We start from the raw sequence: 23,942 nt of genomic DNA on the forward strand, positions 1-23,942 counted from the left end.
CATTCTCTTGGAAGTTGTAAATGACAACCTTTCTCAATACACTCGATATAACGTGGTGACTGAACTTAAACTTGGAGTTAAGTTTAACTTCTCCTCCTGGAGCAGACACAGATATGATCAGACTTTTAAAACTCTCCAGCAGGAGTTCCAATTAATCTACCCAGGGTGGGAGAGCTTTGTCTATAGAGATGGTTCCCAACCTCCCTTTTTAGAGTCATCCAGGTGAAATGTTCTGCTCCATCCCACCAAAGTAATCAGGCTGGAAACTCATTCCTGTTTTGAATTGAGTGAATGCTCAGTTATTTTTTTGCCCTAGGCTAGCTGACTCCAGAGTTTGAACTCCAAAGTTCAAGGGGAGAGGACTGAGGAGAGAGGTCCAAAGGAATTCTGAGGGGCAGGTTTGCTCAGAGGGTGGTCCACATCCGGAACGAGCTGCAAGAGGAAGCTGCAGAAGTGGGTGCAATGACAACATCTTAAAGATGTGCATTGGTGGAAATGTGGTAGGCAGGGGACCAGCCCACAACTGGACCAACATGGAGTTTGGCTGAAGGGCCTGTCCCATGGTGTTGGAATCTGTGGAAGAGGAGCAGGGGCGGTTATCTCTGTAGGACGTACCTATTCTGCGTTCTTGGTACACCTGTAAAACCTTGTGATGTAATATCCGCCCAGGCTAACAGCTTGTTCTCATTCTAGAAGATGTGAAGGAAGCATGAGCTTGAGAAATTTTTCTTTGAATTTTTGTATCTCTTAGTATCTTTGTGTTTTCATAGGAGTCTTTAATGATCGCTTTTGTTATGACAACTTTTGAGTAAGTAAAATCTAAAGGACTATCTGTGTACTTTTTCTTTCTTTTCTTTGGCTTGGATTTGCGGACGAAGATTTATGGAGGGGTATGTCCACGTCAGCTGCAGGCTCGTTGATGACTGACAGGTCCGACACGGGACAGGCAGGCACGGTTGCAAGGGAAAATTGGTTGGTTGGGGTTGGATGTTGGGTTTTTCCTCCTTTGTCTTTTGTCAGTGAGGTGGGCTCTGCGGTTTTCTTCAAAGGAGGGTGCTGCCCGCCGAACTGTGAGGCGCCAAGATGCACGGTTGGAGGCGAGATCAGCCCACTGGCAGTGGTCAATGTGGCAGGCACCAAGAGATTTCTTTACGTCCTGTTTTGCGGAAACTGCCAAAATGTTTGGCCTGGAAGTCAGCCTGAAGAAAACTGAGGTCCTCCATCAGCCAGCTCCCCACCATGACCACCAGCTCCCCCACATCTCCATCGGGCACACAGAACTCAAAACGGTCAACCAGTTTACATACCTCGGCTGCACCATTTCATCTGATGCAAGGATCGACAAAGAGATAGACAACAGACTCGCCAAGGCAAATAGCGCCTTTGGAAGCTACACAAAAGAGTCTGGAAACACAACCAACTGAAAAACCTCACAAAGATTAGCGTACACAGAGCCGTTGTCATACCCACACTCCTGTTTGGCTCCGAATCATGGGTCCTCTACCGGCATCATCAGCGTTGTCTCCGCTCCATCCTCAACATTCATTGGAATGACTTCATCACCAACATCAAAGTACTCGAGATGGCAGAGGTCGACAGCATCGAGTCCACGCTGCTGAAGATCCAGCTGCGCTGGGTGGGTCACGTCTCCAGAATGGAGGACCATCGCCTTCCCAAGATCGTGTTCTATGGCGCGCTCTCCACTGGCCACCGAGATAGAGGTGCACCAAAGTAGAGGAACAAGGACTGTATACTGTAAATACTTTGTTATTCATCATCTTGAGGCGAAGCTATGCAAAATGTTTATCTGCTCCATCAACTAATTAAAACTACATAAAGTAACTGCCATAGAGTTTGATTTGATGGATTAAAAAGATCGAAATTTGGGATATCACAGCTCACGCTTTGGAAGATGATACTTTGAAATTAGGATATATTAGAATGAGGAAGGTGTCGTCTAAAACACCCACTCTGGAGCTTCCCCTAATTGACCCACGTGGCTGGCCTACCTGCTCTGAGTGGCTTCCAGTTCCATCTCCTTGCGTCTGTGCTCTTTGCTGAGTTCGTACAGCTCCTGAGCGAGCTAAGAGAAATGCAGGAGAATGTCACAACAGGGTCTGTAGCGCATGGGTGGGAAGGCAGGGCAATTCCTCATGACCACAACAGCTGAACCTTGCTCCCACTGTTCCCCACCCCCTTGCATGCATGCAACTCCACCCCCCCCAGCCAGTGGGGGGAGACCGTCACCCCCTTTGCGTTTTGATGATGCCCCCGGTCTCTGTCCCAGCCCCCTCTTTCCATCTGTGCTCCACACCCCACCCAATTTCAATACCCCTCCATCAGATCCCCTCGAAACCTCCTCCATTCATAGGAGAACAACCTGAACTCCCCAATCCACCGGCAGGAACTGAAGTGCCTCATCCCTCCAACCACGTTGCACAGACAATAATGAACTTCTTTCACACAGCTCCCCCCCTCACATTCACCCTCTTCACCTCTCCTCCTCCCCCTTTCCCCTGACCACATGTTAGCCTTCTCCTCCCCTTCCCTCTGCATCTGTCCTCTCCTCCCTGGTTCCACCTTCCGCATCTCTTCCTCAGTTTCACCATCTCCCCCTCTGCCCTCTCGTCCCTGGTTCCACCTTTTCTCCATCTCCATCCACCCTCTCGACCCCAGTTCCACCTTCTCCCCTCTGCCCTCTCCTTCCATTTGTCCCACTTCTGACCTCTCCCTCCCTCTTGGCCACCCTCTCCTTTCTTCCCCTTCTCCCTGCCTCTTTCCTGTGTTCTCCCCACCTGTGCGACCACCCCTCCCCACACCTGCCTTCTCCTTTCACCCATTGTCCCCCCTCTCCACTCCTACCCTCCTCTCCCACATCTGCCCTCCCTCTGTGTCTGCCCCCCTCCCCGCCTGCTCTCCTACCACCCCTTTCATTCTCTTCACACTTCCTTTTCCCTCCTACCACCCCAACAATGCCCACCAGCCCCAAGCAAGAAGTACATCGGTTTGAAAATCCTCGTCCTCCTTTCCAAATATATAGAACAACTTTCTGAAGGAAATAGGCACAGATTGATAGGATAGTTAAGAAAGCCTATGAGATGCTGGGTTTCATTAGTTGGGGGATTGAGTACAGGAATAGAGAGATCATGTTGCAACTCTACAAATTTCTGGTGAGACCACACTTAGAGAATTGTGTTCGGTTCTGGTCACCTCGTTATAGGAAAGATGTGAAAGCTGTGGAGAGGGGGCAGAGGCGATTTACCAGGATGTTGCTTGGATTGGGAAACAAGTCTTATGAGGCAAGGTTGGCAGAGCTGGGACTTTTCTCTATGGAGCGAAGAAGGATGAGAGAAGACTTGATAGAGGTCAACAAGATTATGAGAAGCATAGACAGGGTGGCCAGCCAGTGCCTGTTTCCCAGGGCAGGATCAGCAAACACCAGGGGACATGTGTACAAAGTAAAGGGAGGGAAGTTTAGGGGACACATCAGGGGTAAGTTTTTTTTTTAAACAGAGAGTTGTGGGGGCCTAGAATGCCTTGTCAGGGATGGTGGCGGAGGCTGAAATATTAGAGGCATTTAAGAGACTCTTAGACACATGGATGGAAGTAAAATAGAGAAGTAGATCACAAAATTTAAAAGACGCCGTGGCTGGAGTTAAAACACAAGATACTGGAGAAACTCAGCAGGTCAAACAGTGTCCTTCATGGAGCAAAGGGAAAGATACAGAGCCAACGTTTCGGGCTTGAGCCCTTCCTCAAGGTGTGAGGAGGAATTTAGAGAAGGGAACAGGGTCAGAACAGGGGACTTGGGTGTGAAGATGTGTAGTCGAGGCAGTTGTAGGAGGTAGTGGGTTTGTAGAAATGTCTGAACACAGCACAGTACAGGCCCTTCAGCCCTCGATATGAGTTGTACTATATGCTCCTACCAAAAAAACACTAAATACCACGTAACCCTCGATTTTCCTTTCATCCATGTCCCTGTCTCTTAAATGTCCCCAATGTCTCAACTCCCCCACCACCCCTGGCAAGGCATTCCAGATACCCACAACTCTCTGTCAAAAAAACTACATCTGCCCAAAATCTTCCTCCACTCACCGTAAACACGTGTAAAGGCAAAGGTTCCATTATGGTCACGTAATACTACATTTAGAACGCAACATACATGAAATTCTTCAACTTTGTCCACCGTAAGGCAGAGTTGCCACTTTGTCCAGCACCCCTCACAGAATCGTATGAGAAAATGCTGACAGGCGTCCAAAGAAAAGAGTAGGAGGGGGAAGGGGGATTGGCAAGACAGGATATAAAGGGTTATGGGGTAGGGTGGGTTTAGTACCATTTTTTAGGGATATATGGAACAGCAGAACATTGAGGGCCGAAGGGTCTGGACTGAGCGATAATGTTCTATGTTTTTAATAACCGTCTAACCCTGTGGTGTGTTTCAGACAAGGGGGTGTGGGGTTGTTGCAAAACGCAGGAGGCTTGAGAGAATCGATGGAGGGATTTTTGTACCCCAGAGTGGGCCTGGAATCAGGGATGCACTGCCTGAGAGGGTGGTGGAAAGACCATCACCCTCATTAAAGCATCTGTAGAAACACTTGAATGGTCAGGTCAAAGCCTCAACTCCCCACTGAACCAATTTTTCCCTAGCCTCTCCTGTCAATTAATAATTAACAGACCATGTGTATTCTGGAGTCCTGCTCAGGCAAACACACCAACAAATCCCGAGACATACGTCTGTACACTCAAACCAACCTACCTGACCATAAAAAAGGTGGATAAAGTATGGGTAAGTGGGATTGGGGGAAGCAGAGTACTTGCTAGAACATTCCAGCCCACAATGTGGTGACCCACTCTAACCCAGTTCTCAACCTTTTTCTTTCCACTCACATTCCACTTTAAGTAATCCCTTGGTCATCCATCGGTGCTCTGTGATCAGTAAAGGATTGCTTAAGGTGGGATGTGGGTGGGAAGAAAAAGTTTGAAAACCCTGTTTTAATCATCCCTCATTGACTCGTTATGTGCACGGTTTCAGAACTCCAAAGGAAATGGGCCATTGACCATTTTTCTCAAGCCAAATATTTCAGTAACAATTGGGTCTAGAGCAGTGATTCTCAACCTTCCCTTCACTGAGACCTCTATTTTGTTCGATTCAGCCAGTCTTTCAGTGCCCATAGAAGACAAAGATATATTGCCGACATTTCTGGCCTGAGCCCTTCTTCAAGGAATAAGGAGAATGAGCCAGAAACAGGAAATCTCCAAACACAGTCGGTGCCGGCTGGGGAAGGAATCCAGACCAACAAGAGGTGTTAATTGGATCTGATAGAGAGGCAAGAACTCATGTTGACTGTGTGAAAGGAGACAGAGGAAAGAGAAAGCTGGTTGAAGAGGTGGGGGGGGGGGGGGAATGTTTAATGCCATCCAAATGGAGGGACCCAGTCAGAAGATGAGGTGTTTGCTCCTCCAATTTATGGGCGGTCTCAGTCTGGCAGTGCACGAGACCACAGACATGTCAGTAAGGGAATGGGACGGGGAATTGAAATGGGCGGCCACTGGGAGATCCACGCTATTGCAGCGGACAGAGCTGAGGCGCTCAACTAAGTGATCTCCCAGACTGCACCTAGTCTCTCCGAAGTAGAGGAGACCCCAGCGGGAGCCCCGGATGCGGTCAACGATCCCTGAAGATTCACAAGTGAAATGTTGCCTCATTTGGAAAGTCCTCCTGGAGACAGAGGAATTGTGGGGATTTATAATCCAACAGACACCAAAAGAAAAGATGGTGGTGCAGTCAGGGCTGCTGTAATGGAGCAACACAGTGATGCTCCGCAGGGTTCTACTACCCAGTCCAACTACCGATAGCTCCGCGCAGGCTTTAAACGGCCTGTTCAAGGATTTTATTTTAAAATCCTGCGGCCACGGGGTCTGAGCCCAAGATGGCGGCACCTATTAATCGGCAGCAGCTATAGAGGGCTTCAGACTCTGAGGAAGCAGAAGGACGGAAGCAGGGCCCCAGAGGACGGGAAGATCACTCCCCATCTGAGAGGGAGAAGCAGAGGAGACGACCAGCAAGGACGGTGGCCACAGCAGCGGACCAGTGAGGGGGCTCTGGGGCTGAGAGACCGCCGCACACAGCAGGGATGCTGGTGCCTCAAGGCGAGGAGGCTGCGGGCTACTGTTGGGAGACTCACGCAGGGCCGCAGATTGCTAGAGACTGGCTCGAAACTGGATGGAGCGCAACATAAAAGGTGAAGATACCTGTCCATTTGTCACAACCCTAGCAGTCAGATTTTTATACAAAGCCTTAATCCAACCGATAGAGGCTCAAAATTAAACTTTCCCAAAACTTTCAACAGAAAACTCCATTCCACTCTATCAAAGGCCTTTTCTGCATCAAGGGAAGTTACCATTGGTTGGTCAGATTGCTCCCAAGAAGTATTAATTAAAGAAATCAACTTTACAATACTGATTTTTAATGGAACCCGCCTAATCCACATGAATCAAATCTGGTAAGTATTTAGCTAGTCTATCAGCCAAAACCTTGGCAACAATTTTATAATCTACATTCAATAAGGAAATAGATCTATAAGATCCTGCTTCTTAAGAATAACTGTAATGCTTTAGAAAAAGAATCCGGAAAAGAGCCAGTCTTCGACCCCTGTCTCAATACATCCATCAGTAAAGGAATTAATAAATCCTGAAATTCTTAATAATATTCAGAAGTAAAGCCATCATCCCCTGGAGACTTCCTGTCAGGCATAGATCAAAGTGCTTACCTCACTTCTTTATCAGTAAAAGAAATATCTAGATCCTTAATATGCGTATCCTTCAAAGAAGACTAAATCAGACAAAAAATTATCAATTTTAGCTTCTTCTTCCAATACTTCAGAAGTATATTATTTCTCATCAAATGTATGAAACTCATCATTAATTTCCTGAGGTTTATATATTATCATTGAATCATGTCTGATAGCATTTATTGTTCGAGAAGCTTGCTCCGTTTTTAATTGCCACGCTAACACTTTATGAGCTCTCTCACCCAACTCATAATATCGCTGTTTAGTTCTCTGTAATAATTTCTCAAACTTATAAGTTTGTAACAAGTTATACTGTAATTTAAGATTAACTAAACACACTTTCTTAACTTCGGTAGAATCTCATTGCAAATCCTTTTCCAAAATTGCCATCTCCTTCTCCAATTTGCTAGTCTCAACCATATGTTGTTTCTTAATTTTAGCAGTATAACTAATAATTTGTCCCCGCAAATAAGCTTTCAAAGCATCCATATAACCATATAACAATCACAGTGCGGAAACAGGCCATCTCGGCCCCTCTAGTCCGCACCGATTTAAGTGATCTCCTCTAGTCCCACATACCTGCTCCCTGTCCATAACCCTCCAACCCCCTCACATCCATGTACTTATCCAACCTTCTCTTAAATGACAAAAATGACCCTGCTGCAACCTCCTCTCCCGGAAGGTCATTCCACTCAGCCACCACTCTCTGAGTGAAGAAGTTTCCTCTCATGTTACTTTTAAACTTTTGCCCCCTAACCCTAAACTTATGGCCCCTCGTTCCAATCTCTCCTACCCTCAAGGGGAAGAGTCTATTCACATCCACTCTATCTATTCCCCTCTAATTTTATATACCTTTATCAAATTCCCCCTCAACCTTCTACAGTCCAATGAATAAAGACCCAGTCTACTCAATTTTTCTTTCTATTCTAGATACTGCAATCCAGGCAACATTTTAGTAAATCTTCTCTGGACTCACTCTACCTTATTGATATCCTTTCTATAATTTGGGGACCAGAACTGCACACAGTATTCCAAATTTGGCCTCACCAATGCCTTGAAAAATCTCAAAAATCACCTCCCAACTCCTATATTCCATGCTTTGATTTATAAAGGCCAGCCTACCAAAAGCCTTCTTTACCACTCTATCCACATGAGACTCCACTTTCAAAGAACAATGAATGTAATTCCAAGATCTCTCTGTTCCTCTGCCTTCCCCTTCACCGCATGTGTCCTGTTTTGATTATTCTTCCCAAAATGAAGCACCTCACACTTATTGGTATTAAACTCCATCTGCCACCTTTCAGCCCACTCTTTCGATCAGTCCAAATCCCTCTGCAGTCTCTGAAAACCCTCCTCACTATCCACAACTCCCCCTATTTTTGTATCATCCGCATATTTACTAATCCAATTTACCATTGACAGAGCCTCCTCAATTTCCTCCCCGACTTCCATCAAGGCCCTGGGGAAAAAACCTGTTGGGACCCGGAGACTTATCCACCTCAAAAGTTCCAACACCCCCTCTTTCCTAATCCCTGTTTTCCATAATTACCCTTTTTTCCTCACTTATTCTACACAATTCTAAATCCTTTTCTCTCGTGAATGCCGACAAGAAGAACGCATTTATCTCTCCCATTTCATTTGACTCCTCACAAATTTCTCCGCTCTGATTCTCGAAGGGACCAATTTTATTGTTCACTCTATTTTTGCTATTTACATATTTGTAAAAACCCTTCTGATTTACTTTCACCGTGTTCGCTATAGCCACCTCATACCTTCTTTTCACTTTCCTAATTTATTTCTTAAGATTCTTTTTACAATCCATCTATTTTCCAAGCATCTCGTCCATACCTTGCTTCCTGTATTTTATGTAGGTCTCCCTTTTATCTGGAACCAACTCTCTAATCTCCCATGAAACTATCAACTGAACCTACATTTATTTTCAAAATTAACTGTATTTGATTCCTTATAAATTTAGTAAATTCAGGATTTCTCAATAAAGAATTGAATCTCCAACGATAAACATTCTCCACTCTCTCTGAACCGGTACAGAATAACACAGAATGATCAGACAAAATCCTACTCTTATATTCGGCTTTAAAAACTCGCCCTTGTAATTCTGCTGAAACTAAAAATAAATCTATTCTAGAATAAGAATCGTGCTGAGGTGAATAACCCCCCTCAATTATACGGGAGTGACAAATGCCACAAAGTGGCCGACAACTTTGGAAGGGTTGATAGTCGAACCACCTGCACCCCCCCCCCCCCCCACCGAACAGAACAATCAAAAAATAAAACAAAGATCATTTCAAGTACAATATACGTCTTCCAAATCGTTAACCTGGTCATCATCAATTCCAATATCAATCAACTGTTGAGATTCTATCTCTCGCTTCCCATTCTTCCCTTTTGGAACCAAAACAAGCTGTTGAGGGAACTTTCCTTGCCCTAACCCCTGCTTATTATCAGGTAAAGAATTAGCAAATGAAAGAGCTTCCATCAGTGAAAAATCTGAGATTGAAAATCTCCATAAAAAATTTTAAGTACAGCAGGATACCGAAAAGCAAACTTATACCCTTTCTTCCATAAAACAGCTTTAGCTGAATTAAATTCTTTACGACGTTTAATTACAGCTGGACTCAAATCAGCATCGAAAAATACTCTGTTATTCTTAGTAAGTAAAGGGCCCTGATTACTTCTGGCATTAGAAACTGTTCTCTAACCTGATAGCACACAAAACAGAACTTGGAGCTTGACCAGGAAGCGGCTTCCTTCGTATTGCTCTGTGAGCTCTGCCCAGTTCCAGACCATTTGGGAAATATGCTGTTCCCAAAACCTCAGGAATCCACTTTTGAACAAAACTGAACCGAGTCCGGACCTTCAAAATCTGCCAGAAGACCAACCATTTTAACAGTATTCTTCCAACTCTAATTTTCCAAAACATCGATCTTCTTTAACAGATCACTTTTCTGAATCTCCCAACCAGTAAACGAATCCTCCATCTGCCCCATCCTTTCTTTACATTGGTCCACATCATCTTTACAATCAATAAATGCTTCTTCAATCTTCTTAAATTTATCCTGGTCCTTATCCACTGCTTTCAAACATTTTGCCACATCCATTTTAATAGAAGATATTTCTCCCTTCATTTCAGCAAATTGTTCCTTCATATCTGAAAATCCTTGACTCACTTGTACAGCCAAATTCTCCATTTGTTTAGACAAATCAGCAGGTGAAGTTGGATCTGAATGATGAAGATCAGACTAAGTTTAAAAGTCTGCCTCACCACAGGCCTCCCCTTACATACAACTGTCTTCTTCCATAGGTTTGCTCCTCTTCCAATCCTCCGCCGATACGGAGGTCGCCTCAACCTGACTACGGGTACGGTTGCTGGACTGAGGGAGGTCAGGTTACCCCCACCCCCCCCCCCCCACCGCAGCCTGGGCCATTTCAAGTGTAATGTGCATGTGCAAAGTTTTTCACATGCGCAGTTCTTTTTGGTCAGGAGATCGACGTTGGGCACCGGCACCATCTTGTGCAGCAATACGCGAGGACGTCGCCGGTGTAGTATACACCTTACCAGTGGACTGGCATTGTGGTCAGGGTTGAGTAGAAATCGACTCTGGAGGCTCCGTTTGCAAGGTAGGCCGAGATTCTTCAGTAATTGTTAACTGTTTAGTAGCCATTTTCTTTGCTGGTTGAGCTTTAGTTTTCTTCAACAATGTAATCAAGTTTTAAAAAGAAGTTTTAGATGAGTTTTGAATAGTTCTGCCAGGGGGAGGTGTCTTCCCACTTCTTCTCCCCACGCCATCATGTCACGCCAAGGCTGTCCAGCTCTATTTGCATTTGCTATTGAACCCTTGGCTCAGATGATTTGACAAGATAGCAATATTAAGGGTATTAAGGTGAAAGCAGACGAGTATAAATTTGTTTGAAGATGTTTTGATATATTTAACACAACTTTTGTTGTCTTTGGGGAGACTGCACGATAGATTGGAGTAGTACGGTGAAGTATCAGGTTATAAAATTAACTGGGAAAAGAATAAAATTATGCCTTTAGCTGAAGTGGATTATTCGCCTTGTAGGCATATTGTCAAATTTAAGGGGTCCGACTGGATTAAATATTTAGGTACAATAATAAACAGTAATTATAATCATTTATATGAACTGAATCACTTACCTTTACTGTCTAAAATTAAATATGATTTGAATCGGTGGTAAGATTTATCTGTAACATTAATAGGACATGTTAATTATGTTAAAATGAATATCTTTCCCCGCTCTCAATATCTTTTTCAATCTATCCCTTGCAAGATTCCTCAAACATCTTTTAAAGATTTGAATGCTTCGGTGGGGAGGTTTTTGTGGAAGGGTAAAATGGCGAGAGTGTCACTATAGAAATTAGCCTGGAAATATGCTTTAGGAGGTTTGCAACTTCCTCATTTTCAGAATTATTATGAATCGGCACAGTTGAAATTTGTTAATAGAATGTTCGAAGTGAATAAACCTTTGATATGAACTAATATTGAACTATCTCAGGTTGGCGAGAAGAAGATGGATGAGTTTATTTATAATCTGCCTGTGTTGAAACATTTAATGGAATTATGGACTAAACAAAATGAAATTATAAGTAAAATTTTGGCTAAAACTCCTTTGTTTCAAAATAAGCTTTTTCCTTTTACACTTCATCTTTTGAAGTTGTGGGAACAGAAAGAAATTAAATTGGTAGAAGATTGTTATGAAGCAGGATATTTTATTTTGTTTCAAAGAATGAAAGAGAAATAGGACATATCTTCAAATATTTTTTCTTATTCTCAAGTTAAAGCCTTATTGTTGGATAATTTTGCACGTACTTTATAGTTACCTAGACAGACTAAATTTGAAATTCTATATATCAGAGATGAATGCTTTATTGCAGAATAAAATGCTCAAGCCAGATGTTTATAAATCTAAATTAAAATGGGAAAAAGATTTGTCTAAATCTATTTCTCAAGATGATTGGATGACTTTATGTGAGGACAGTGTGTAAATGTAAGGTTCATTGTAATTTTCTTCAGTTATATTTAACTGCAGAGAAATTAAGAAAATATAAGTTCATTTCTTCTGATTTATGTTTCAGATGTCAAAAGGGAGTTGGTTCTTTCTTACATTCTCCTGGGTTATGCGAGACAGCGAGACCTTTTTGGTAAGGAACCTTTAGAAGGTATTTTCAAATTTAAAATTCCATTTGATCCTTTGGTATTTTTATTGGGTTATATTAAAAAATTGAGCTTGGAGTTAAAATTGAATAAATTTCAAATTGCTTTTCTGAGATTAGCTGTGGCTAGGAAATGTTTGGCAATTACTTGATTTAAGTATTCAACGATGACATTTGGAGATGAAATCTTGTATCCCGTTGGAAAAGATAACATATAATTTACATAATAATTATTCTTTTTTTGTTAAAACCTGGAGCCCGTATTTGGATTATATGCGGTTGAATCGTAAATTTTTTCCCCCCACACATTGGTGGTGGTGCCCCGAACCATGGCAGATAATTGATGGGTGTTGTGTTAAATGGACTCCCTTTCTTGCTTTCTTCTTTTTCTTTCTTTTGGGGTAGTTAGAGGGGAGTTGGGAGGGTGGGGTGGGTTAGGGTAGGGGGTGTGGGATTGTGAAGGGTAAAAATGTTATGGACTTGTTTGTATTTTTATTGTATGATTTATTATGATTATCAAATAATAATTTCAAAAAAAAAGAAACTGGCTGGAGGGGTACCAGGTATCGGAACAGGGACGCAAGGGGGTGCCAAGAACGCTGAAGGGTTCCTGACCGTGTCGGAGGTTAAGATCTTGAGCTCGGGTTGTCGACAGTTTGGACTGTGGGGGGGGGATGCAGAAACGCTGGAGGAGAATCTACGGGCACTCAGTGACTCTAGTGGGGGGGGGTACTCTCTTTTGCTTCTCTTTCGCCAAGTCTGACTCCGAGTGAGGCCTAGGTAATTCCTGCCTGTGGTGAATCTGTCAGCCTTGCAGCAGGCGAAAATAAATTTCATGTAATAGGACAGTGTTTTATTACTATGGTCATAAATTCAATCTTGATCTTGGAGGAAATCAGCCGGACTTTTCAGCGTCCATAGGAGACAAAGATATACTGCCGACATTTCAGGTCTGAGCCCTTTGTCCTTGAAAAATATATCTGGTTTCCTATGGACGGTGAAAGACCGGATGGGTTCCTCCAGCATTTGCATGTGTTTTCACTACGATCACAGCGTCCGCAGACTTTGGTGTTTCAAGGAGTGTGGAAGAAATGAAAATGGGATGTGTTTGATGGTTCATATGGATGCAGAAAGCCTAAGAGACAATGTCGCTGTCATGGAGACCTCAGACATCTTCAATGTCTCGGGGAACAAACATCTCCAATCAACTCACCTGAACTAACAACCCCCCAATGCCTGTACTTCCTCACAAGACTGAGGACATTCATCATGTTTACCCTCCAACCCTCAGCAACATCTACACCAGTGGTTCTTATCCTTTTCCTTTCCACTTGAAGTAATCCCTTTGCCAAACACTGAAAACCCCTGTTTTAATCGTCCCTCATGGATTCGTTATGTGCACAGTTTCAGAACTCCAGAGGAAATGGGCCAATGACCATTTTCTCAAGCCAAATATTTCAGTAACAATTGGGGCTAGAGCAGCGATTCTCAACCTTCCCTTTCCACCCCCATCCCACCTTAAGCGACCCATTACTAATCACAGAGCACCAATGGCGCAGGGATTACTTAAAGTGGGATGTGAGTGGAAATGAAAAGGTTGAGAGCCAGTGATCTACAGGCGCCCCATTGAGAGCAGACTTGCTGGGTGCATCATGGCGTGGGATGGGAGCTGCTCCACTCAAGGTCAGGAGAAGGTGGTGAATGCAGCTCAGAGCATCATGCAAACCTCCCTCCCCTCAACACCTCCCACTGCCCGGGAAAGGCAGCCGACACACATCGTAACCCAGACACACTCTCTTCTCACCCCTCCCATCAGGGAGAACGCCCCAGAGTGTGAAAGCACGCACCTACAGGCTTAAAGACAGTTCCTTCCCCACAGTCATCAGGCTCCTGAATGTGCCCCACAACAGTGCTCCCATGCCACCCTGGCTTGGTGCTGATCGATCTTTTTCACTTTTACACTACCTGTAATTGTGGTCTTCACTTTATACACCTGTATGTATGTTGGGCTTCTGGACTGCTTGTGAAAGGACCCTTCTCTCTGCAGAAGGTCATGCACTGGACAATAAACTTGAAATTGACTGCTTAGCTTTACTGAGTAAGGGGAAACACGAAGGGGGAACCTCTTCACACAGAGAGTGGCAGGGGTATGGAATGAGCTGCCAGCTGAAGTGGCGAATGCTGGCTCAATGTTCACATTTAAGAAGAACTTAGACAGGTACGTGGATGGAAGGGGTATAGAGGGCTACAGCCCAGATGCAGGTCAATGGGACCAGGCAGAATAATACCTCGGCACAAACTAAATGGGCCGTAGGGCCTGTTTCTGTGCTGTAGTGTTCTATGGCTCTAGAGCTGGATAAATCTGTGACTCTTAACATTAAAGCATCAAAACAGAATTCAGAGCTAGATATGGGAAGTTCACATCCACAGAACAGTTTCAGTTGTTTGCAAGGCAGAATCGTGGGCAAAGACCAGTCGACTCTCTGTGAAGATCTATCCTGAGGCCTCTGTCGATGCCATCATGAAGAAGGTTCGCCAGCAGCTGTACTTCGTGAGGAGATTTAGGAGATTCAGTACGTCACCCAAGACTCTCACAAATTTCTACAGGTGGAGAGCATTCTGACTGGTTGCAACACTGACCAGTGTGGAGGGGCCAATGCACAGGACAAGAAAAGGCTTCAGAAGGCTGAGCTTGGCCAGCGCCATCACGGGCATCAGTCTTCACCCCATCAAGGACGTCTACATAAGGTGTCAAATCTAGAAAGCAGCCTCTATCCTCAAGGACCCCCCACCACCCAGGTCCAGGATCCTGAGGACAAGCACTCAACATCTAAAAACAGCTTATTCCCCTCCAACGGACAGCACATCACTATCTCTTCTTTTACAATAATCATTTTCTCTTGTAAGCCTTGTATTTACGGAATTGTAATTTTGCACCTTGTTCCAGCACAATACCACAGCCGCAAAACAACAAATTTCACGACACATAAATAAACCTGATGCTCATATCCATATTAATGCTGAGAGTGGTGGGGGGTGTGGAACGAGCTGCCAGCTGAGATGTGAACGTGGGCTCAAATTTAACATTTAAGAAGAATTTGGACAGGTACATGGATGGGAGGGATATGGAGGGCTAGAGCCCAGATGCAGGTCAATGAGACTAGTCGGAATAACAGTTCACCACAAACTAGATAAGCTGAAGGCTCATTTTCTATGGTTCCCACAACTCTAAAGTTGCAGGAGAATTCGGAAGCTAAATTTGGGAAGTTCAAAACCACACAACCAGTTTCAGAAGCGAGATGAAGACCAACCGAGGGCCAACTCTGTAGACCAGGAGGAGTTCACCTATTGTCCTTCCAATGGGCCACACATGACCTCTACAATGGACATGCGCAAAAGGTCCATGTCTGAGATGTGAAGGACCAGGGGGCAGAGTAACAAAGGATGTTCTGATTGTCATCATCTGGAGCAGATTTAGGAGGAGGAGAGAGCACACACAAAACTACAGATCAGTTCACACAGAAAATGAGAAGATACTGAATTTATAACCATATAACAATTCCAGTACAGAAACAGGCCATCTTGGCCCTTCAAGTCCACGCCGATTTTTCCTTCAATTTCAAAATGGACCCTGGTGCCACTACTTCTCCCGGAAACTCATTCCACGCTCCCACCATCTCTCTGAGTGAAGAAGTTCCCCCTCATGTTACTTCTAAACTTTTGCCCCTTAACTCATGACCTCTTGTTTCAATCTCTCCTACCCTCAAGGGAAAAAGCCAATCCACATCAACTCTAACTATCCCCCTCATAATCTTAAATACCTCGATCAAATCTCCCCCCCCTCCACATTTCAACCTTCTACGCTCTGAGGAATAAAGACCTAATCTGCTCAATCTTTCTTTCTAATCTAGATTCTGAAACCCAGTTAACATTTTCATAAAACTTCTCTGCACCCTCTCTACCTTGTGGATATTCATCCTATAATTCAGTGACCAAAACTGCATACAGTACTCTAGATTTGGAAGCTAAAATTAATAAAAAGGTTAGAGGGAAATCGTGCTGGAGGGATTTTTGTTGAGGTCATGTTGAAGGAGAAGAGGATCTGGGCTAAATAGTTGGCAGGCGCACTTCGATATAGTCAAATAAAGGATAAACATGAGGAGCGTCGGGTGGCCTGGTTGGCATAGCGGTTAGCGCCACGCTATTACAGTGCCAGCAATCAGGAGTGGAGTTCAAATCCCGCGCTGTTTGTAAGGAGTTTGTACGTTCTCCCTGTGTCCGCGTGGGTTTTCCCCGGTGGCTCCGGTCTCCTCCAACCATTCAAAAATGCAACAGGGGCTGAAGGTCAATTGGGTGTAAATTGGGCAGCACTGACTTGTGGGCTGAAATGGCCTGTTACCATGCTGTACTTCTACATTTAATTTGACAGCTCTTGGCCTAAATTCCTCATTGGAATTTAGCAGAAATGGGGGTGGGGGTGGGGGTGGGGGTGGGGAATCTCATTGAAACATTTCGAATGTTGAAAGGCATGGACAGAGTAGATGTAGAAAGGTTGTTCCCCATGGTGGGAGAATCCAGGACAAGAGGGAACAACTTCAGGATTGAAGGGCATCCACTTCGAATAGAGACTCGTAGGAGTATCTTTATCCAGAGGGTGGTGAATCTGTGGAATTTGTTGCCACTTGCGGTTGCGGAGGCCAGGTCATTGGGTGTATTTAAGGCAGAGATTGATAGGTTCAGGATTTTCCAGGGTTATGGGGAGAAGGCCAAGCAGTGGGATTGAGTGGGAGAATGGATTAACTCGTGATTGAATGGCGGGGCAGACTCGATGGGCTGAATAACCTATTTCAGCTCCTGAGTCTTATAGCCTTTAATTAATCAAAATGGGAGCATAGGGCAGTGGGGTATTGTGTCGTGCTGCAGCCAGAACATGAAAACAAGTGATTTTTCCGTTTGTACAGAGGTCAGCGCTAAGCCCCTGGAAGGGGAAATTGTAATGCTGAACTGTCGTTCAGATGGGGATACGGATAGGAAAGCTCAGAGTGATATGGGCCAAAAGCAAATACGATTTGCTCATGTAGGTAGTTTGGTCAGCATGGATGAGTTGGGCCAAAGGGCCTGTTCATCTCTACGACTTTACTTTTCCCTCAAAGTGACACTGCAAGGGTGGACGAGTTGACACATTTCAGCAATGGGTCTCGGGAACTCCTGTTATGACTCTGTCCTCACCGTGAACTACTCCAGAACCACTAAAAGAGATGGAGTGGGTGTGAGAGGAGAGAGAGCACAGGGTTACAGAGATGGAGTGGGTGTGAGAGGAGAGAGAGAGCGAGCTCACGGGGTTACAGAGATGGAGTGGGTGTGAGAGGAGAGAGAGAGAGAATGGGGTTACAGAGATGGAGTGGGTGTGAGAGGAGAGAGAATGGGGTTACAGAGATGGAGTGGGTGTGAGAGGAGAGAGAGAGAATGGGGTTATAGAGATGGAGTGGGTGTGAGAGGAGAGAGAGAGCTCACGGGGTTAGAGATGGAGTGGGTGTGAGAGGAGAGAGAGCACGGGGTTACAGAGATGGAGTGGGTGTGAGAGGAGAGAGCACGGGGTTACAGAGATGGAGTGGGTGTGAGAGGAGAGAGAGAGCACAGGGTTACAGAGATGAAGTGGGTGTGAGAGGAGAGAGATCGCGGGGTTACAGAGATGGAGTGGGTGTAAAAGGAGAGAGAGAGATCACGGGGTTACAGAGATGGAGTGGGTGTGAGAGGAGAGAGCTCACGGGGTTACAGAGATGGAGTGGGTGTGAGGAGAGAGAGAGAGAGAGAATGGGGTTACAGACATGGAGTGGGTGTGAGAGGAGAGAGAGAGAGAGAGAATGGGGTTACAGAGATGGAGTGGGTGTGAGAGGAGAGAGAGAGCTCACGGGGTTAGAGATGGAGTGGGTGTGAGAGGAGAGAGATCACGGGGTTACAGAGATGGAGTGGGTGTGTGAGGAGAGAGCACGGGGTTACAGAGATGGAGTGGGTGTGAGAGGAGAAAGAGAGGAGCACAGGGTTACAGAGATGAAGTGGGTGTGAGAGGAGAGAGATCACGGGGTTACAGAGATGAAGTGGGTGTGAGAGGAGAGAGAGAAAGCACAGGGTTAGAGAGATGAAGTGGGTGTGAGAGGAGAGAGATCACGGGGTTACAGAGATGGAGTGGGTGTGAAAGGAGAGAGAGAGAGCACGGGGTTACAGAGATGGAGTGGGTGTGAGAGGAGAGAGAGAGCACAGGGTTACAGAGATGGAGTGGGTGTGAGAGGAGAGAGCGAGATCACAGGGTTACAGAGATGGAGTGGGTGTGAGAGGAGAGAGCGAGATCACAGGGTTACAGAGATGGAGGGAGAGAGAGCACGGGGTTACAGAGATGGAGTGGGTGTGAGAGGAGAGAGTGAGCGAGCACGGGGTTACAGAGATGGAGTGGGTGTGAGAGGAGAGAGAGAGCTCACGGAGTTACAGAGAATGGAATGGGTGGGAGAGGAGAGAGAGCACGGGGTTACAGAGATGGAGTGGGTGTGAAAGGAGAGAAAGCACACCAGGTTACAAAGATGGAATGAGTGTGAGTGGATGTGTGAGAAAGAGAAAAGAAAACAAGACAGGAAGGGATAGAATGTACGAGAGCAGTGGAATTCCTCCTTGCAGTAGCCACAGGTACGGAAAATGCACGGCCTCCAACAGTGCAAATTCCATTCCATGAGACTCACATTTGCCTAAATATAAAAGGATAGACAAATAAATATTCACAGTTTCAGTCATTACAGACGATCTTTGGTGGTTCTGGAGTAGTTCACTGTGAGGACAGAGTCACAGCAGGAGGATTCTGGAGTTAGAACATAGATCCGTACAGCTGACATTTGACCACGATGTGCAGGGATGGAGGGGCCTTTAAAAGGCAGATAATCCAGCAGTGGAAAGAGCTGCCAGTGGGCATACAGACCTCCAGAACTAAGAGGAATAGAATTTGGCAAAAGTTAATGCTAAGTTTTATTCCATTCACAACATGACATGCTTATGGGCAAGAGCAGAGCACAAAACATTCCAGCAAAACATTCCAACAAAACATTCCATCATGGGCCCTTTGGCCCATGATGTTCACAAGAAAAAGGAATAGAAGTAGGCCTTTCGGCCCATCAAGTCTGCTCTGCAACTTCTCTACCTTGTGGATATCCTTCCTATAATTCGGTGACCAAAACTGCATACAGTACTCTAGATTTGGAAGCTAAAATTAATAAAAGGTTAGAGGGAAATCGTGCTGGAGGGATTTTTTTTTAGGTCATGTTGAAGGAGAAGAGGATCTGGGCTAAATAGTTGGCAGGCGCACTTCGATATAGTCAAATAAAGGATAAACATGAGGAGCGTCGGGAGGCCTGGTTGGCATAGCGGTTAGCGCCACGCTATTACAGTGCCAGCAATCAGGAGTGGAGTTCAAATCCCGCGCTGTTTGTACAAGGAGTTTGTACGCATCTAGTTCCAATTTCCGACCTTTTCCCCATATCCCCTTGATCCCCTGACGAATTAGATAGCTTCCACCACAGGAAACATCTTATTCACATCGACTCTGCCCAATACTTTCAGCCCACCTATGTAAGCCTTCTCAACAATCTAATCCTTCTCTACTTCACACACATAACCCACGATTTTTCATACATCCATGTACCAAAGCCCCTAATGCACCAGCCTCCACCACCACCCCCAGCAATGCATTCCAGCACCCACACTCTCTGTGTAAAAAATAACTTAACCCTGACATCTCCCCTAAACTTCCCTCCACTTTGAACAGATGTCCTCTGATACACACTGTTATCACCCTGGGAAAAAGAAGCTGGCTGTCCACCCTATCTAAACCCCTCATCACCTCCATTAGGTCACCTCTCACCCTTTGTGGCTCCAAGAGAGAGAAGCCCAGCTCTGTCAAACACTCTTTGCGTGATCGCGCAAACTGCATGGATTCAGAGGCGTCTGGACCCAATGCGGGAAGTGGGAGTAAAGCAGGTGGGAAAGTTGTTTGGTCGCAGACGAGCTGGGCTGTTGCTCCGCCGATTTCCAGAATGTTCCAATTCTGATCTGGTGTCAAGTGGCTTTCCAGAGGAGCAATCAAATTTCTTTTTGGTTGCTGGTGAGTTTTGAAGGCCGTGGAATAATTACTTCTCTGAAGTATGTTGGAGGCTGGAGTTAGAATGAGATGGCATGAAGCAGTTCAGACTTGTATCCCTCTGTTATCACCCAGGTGTGATGCCTTATCTTCCTCAGCTGATGCCAATCTATTGCTGCAAACAAGTTAGACCAGTGGTTCTCAACCTTTTTTTACCCCCCCCCCCCCATTCCATACCATCTTAATTAACACCTTATTAACCACAGAGCACCTAGAAACATAGAACACTGGAGCACAGAAACAGGCCCCTTTGGCCCTTCTAGTCTGTGCCAACATTTTTTTTTGCCTTGTCCCACTGACCTGCAATCAGTCCATAGCCTCCATACCCCTCCCATCCAGGTGCCTGTCCAAATTCATCTTACATGTTAACATTGAGCTCACATTCAACACCTTCTCTGGCAGCTCTTTCCACACTCCCCACCACTCTCTATGTGAAGAAGTTTCCCATCATGTTCCCCTAAACTTTTCCCCTTTCACCCTTAACCCATGTCCTCTGGTTTGTATCTACATTTACTCTGTCAATCCCTCAATTTTAAACACCTCTTTCAAATCTCCCCTCATATCCTCTACACTCCAGGGAATAAAGTCCTAACCTGTTGAACTTTTCCCTGTAACTCAGTTCCTGAAGTCGGGCAACAAACTAGTAAATCTTCTCCACACTCTTTCTATCTTATTGATATCTTTTTTTGGTGACCAAAACTGCACAATGCTCCAATTTGGCCTCACCGATGTCTATACAACTTTATCATAACATCCCAACCCCCTGTACACGATACTTTGATTTATGAAGGCCAATATGCCAAATGCTCTCATTACAACCCTGTGATGCCACTTTCGGGGAATTATGTATCTCTATTCCCAGATCCCTCTATTCTACCGCACCCCTCAGTGCCCGACCATTCACCGTGTACGGCCTTTCTTGGTTTGTCCTTCCAAAATGCAACACCTCACACTTGTCTGCACTAAATTCCATCTGCCATTTCTCAGCCCATTTTCCAGTTGGTCCAGATGCCGTAGGTGGTCTGTGGTTAGTAAGGATTACTTAAGGTGATATGTGAATGGCAAAAAAAAAACTGAGAACCAATGGGTGAGACCACGTTTTTCAACATTTCCATCCAATGGTTAAATACTCCAAATGCTTCACCCCTGAAACTCATTCCAGGCTCCCACCACTGTGTTTAAAGAAAAGCTTACCCCCTGACATATACCCTATAACATGCCTACCCTCACATAAAACAGATGTCTTCTCCTATTCACTACGAGAAAAAGGGTGCTGGCTGTCCACCCTAACAATGTTTCTCATAATCGCATACACCTTTCGATGGAGAAAGATCGTTTCCCATGGGTGGGAGAGTGTAGTACAAGAGGGTACAACTTCAGGATTGAAGGGTGTCTGCTTTGAATGGAGATGCTAATGAATTACTTCAGTCAATCTGTGGAATTTGTTGCCACAGGCAGTTGTGGAGGCTAAGTGTATTTATCCAGAACATCAAAATTATGGGGAGAAGGCACAGGCAGTGGGGCTGAGTGGGGAAATGGATCAGCTCATGATTGAATGACGGAGCAGACTCAATGGGCTCAATGGCCTATTTCTGCTCGTGTCTTATGAAGTCGTCTCTCATCCTTTATTGCTCCAAAATGAAAAGCCCTAGCTCTGTTAACCTTGTTTCATAAGAAATGTTCTCCAATCCAGGCATCATCCTGGTGAATCTCCTCTGCACCCTCTCCATCACTTCCACATCCTTCCTGTAATGAGGTGACCAGAATTGAACACGTGTGGTCTCACCAGAGTTTTATAGAGCTGCAACGTGACTTCACAGAGGGGGTGAGGGCAGAGGGAGGGGACACAATGAGGGAGATGTCCCACCTCTGTTGCAGACTCACCTCCCCATTCATCATCTTCAGCTTTGAGATCTCCTCTCGGTATCGCTGCTGCTCAGATTCTCCCGTCTCAGGTTCAAGAGGTGGACTGAGAGGAAGCATAGAACGGTGGGTCAGATCCAGGGTTTCCCCAACCCAAATCTACCCTCCCATCAACAAACCAAATGCTGGCTGCCAGCTTATTCCTCCGGTCTCCTCCCTTCCCGCTCTCCAACTTGCAGCATGTTTCCTGCCCTCCCATAGATGCCCCGTTGAAACAGACACTATAACATTAAGAACATTCCAGCGCAACACAGGCCCTTCAGCAAAAAACTAACCCTCCCTACCCCATAACCCTTTCATCCTTGTGCTTGTCAGAGACTCTTAAATGCCCTTATTGTTCCAGCCTCTGGCAAAACATTCCAGCCACTCACAATTCTGCATGCAAAAAAAAATCTTCCCCTGATGTCTCCCCCAAACCTCCTTCCCTTCACTTTAAACAAATATCCTCTGGTATTTAATTCTCCCACACTGGGAAACAGGCACTGGCTGTCTACCTATGCCTCTCCTAATCCTGTAGACCAGTGGTTCTCGACTTTTTTTCTTCCACGCACATCCCACTTTAAGTATCCCTGTGCCATTGGTGCTCTGTGATCAGTAAGGGATTGCTTAAGGTGGGATGTGAGTGGGAAGGGAAGGTTGAGAATCACTGTTCTAGACCCAATTGTTACTGAAATATTTGGCTTGAGAAAAATGGTCATTGGCCCATTTCCTTTGGAGTTCTGAAACCGTGCACATAACGAGTCAATTGGGGACAATTAAAACAGGGGTTTTCAAACTTTTTCTTCCCACCCACATCCCATCGTAAGCAATCCCATACTAATCACAACACCAATGACATAGGGTTGAGAACCACTGCTGTTGACCTCTAAGTCTCCAATCACCCTTGTACACTCTAATAAAGAGAAAAGTCCCAGCTCTGCCAACCTTGCCTCATAAGATCCATTTTCCAATCCAGGCAACATCGTGGTAAATCTTCTCTGCACCCTCTCCATAGCTTCCACATCCTTCCTGTAATGAGGTGACTAGAACAGAATATATTCTAAAGGCGGTCTCATCTGAGACCCGCGGAGCTGTAACATTACCTCACGACTCCTGAACTCAATCTTCTGACTAACGATGCCCAGCCTTGAGAGATCTATGAATTTGGACCCCAGGTCCCTCTATTCTAGCATTGACCTTGCACTCTGCCTTCAAGTTTGATCTTCCAAAATGCATAACCTCACACCTATCCGGATTGAACTCTATTTGCTACTTTTCTGCCCAACTCTGCATCCTGTCTCTATCCTGTTGTAACCTCCAACAACCTTCAGCTCTATCCACAACTCCTCCATCCTTCATGACCCATCTTTCTACATCCAGGTCATTAAAAAAAATCACAGACAGCAGGGGTCCCAGAACATATCCCTGCGGCCCCTCCACTAGTCTCCGACCTGCATGCATAATACTTTCCTTCCACTACTACTCTCTGCTTTCTACAGGCAAGCTAATTCTGAATCCACAGAGCCAAGTTACCTCTGATCCCATGCCTCCATGATTTTCTGAACGAGTCTCTCAAGGGGGACCATGTCAAATGTCTTCCTAAAATCCACATAGACCACATCTACCACCACTACCCTCATCAATTTATTTTGTTACCCCCCTCAAAAAAAACTCAATTAGATTTGTAAGGCACAGCCTTCCCTTCACAAAGCCCTGCTGGTTATCCCTGAGAAGAAGGTGCTTCTCAAAGTCCTTGTAAATCCAATCCTTAAGAATCCTCGCCAATACTTTTCGCACCACTGATACAAGACACACCAGTCTATAATTTCCAAGATACTCTCCATTACTTTTTAATCAAGGGGACCACATTTGCCTT

The 23,942-nt window shown here is 45.2% G+C and overlaps 1 protein-coding gene across 2 annotated transcripts in view; it reads right to left on the reverse strand.

The window, feature by feature from the left end:
- Window positions 1–23,729, reverse strand: part of LOC138739664 (autophagy-related protein 16-like) — an 87,607-nt gene extending 63,878 nt beyond the window's left edge. Inside the window, exons 1-3 of one of the 2 annotated variants that reach the window (XM_069892177.1) lie at window positions 23,012–23,729; window positions 22,049–22,133; window positions 2,010–2,083 (exon numbers count right to left, since the gene is read on the reverse strand). In XM_069892177.1, coding sequence (XP_069748278.1) covers window positions 2,010–2,083; window positions 22,049–22,133; window positions 23,012–23,079 — 227 coding nt within the window. In that variant the 5' untranslated portion in view covers window positions 23,080–23,729. The remainder of the gene's footprint in view (window positions 1–2,009; window positions 2,084–22,048; window positions 22,134–23,011) is intronic. The other variant, XM_069892178.1, reaches the window with a different exon arrangement.
- Window positions 23,730–23,942: the final 213 nt, after the last annotated feature.

The sequence above is a fragment of the Narcine bancroftii genome, chromosome 7, assembly GCF_036971445.1.
Source record: "Narcine bancroftii isolate sNarBan1 chromosome 7, sNarBan1.hap1, whole genome shotgun sequence".
Taxonomy (NCBI): Eukaryota; Metazoa; Chordata; class Chondrichthyes; order Torpediniformes; family Narcinidae; genus Narcine; species Narcine bancroftii.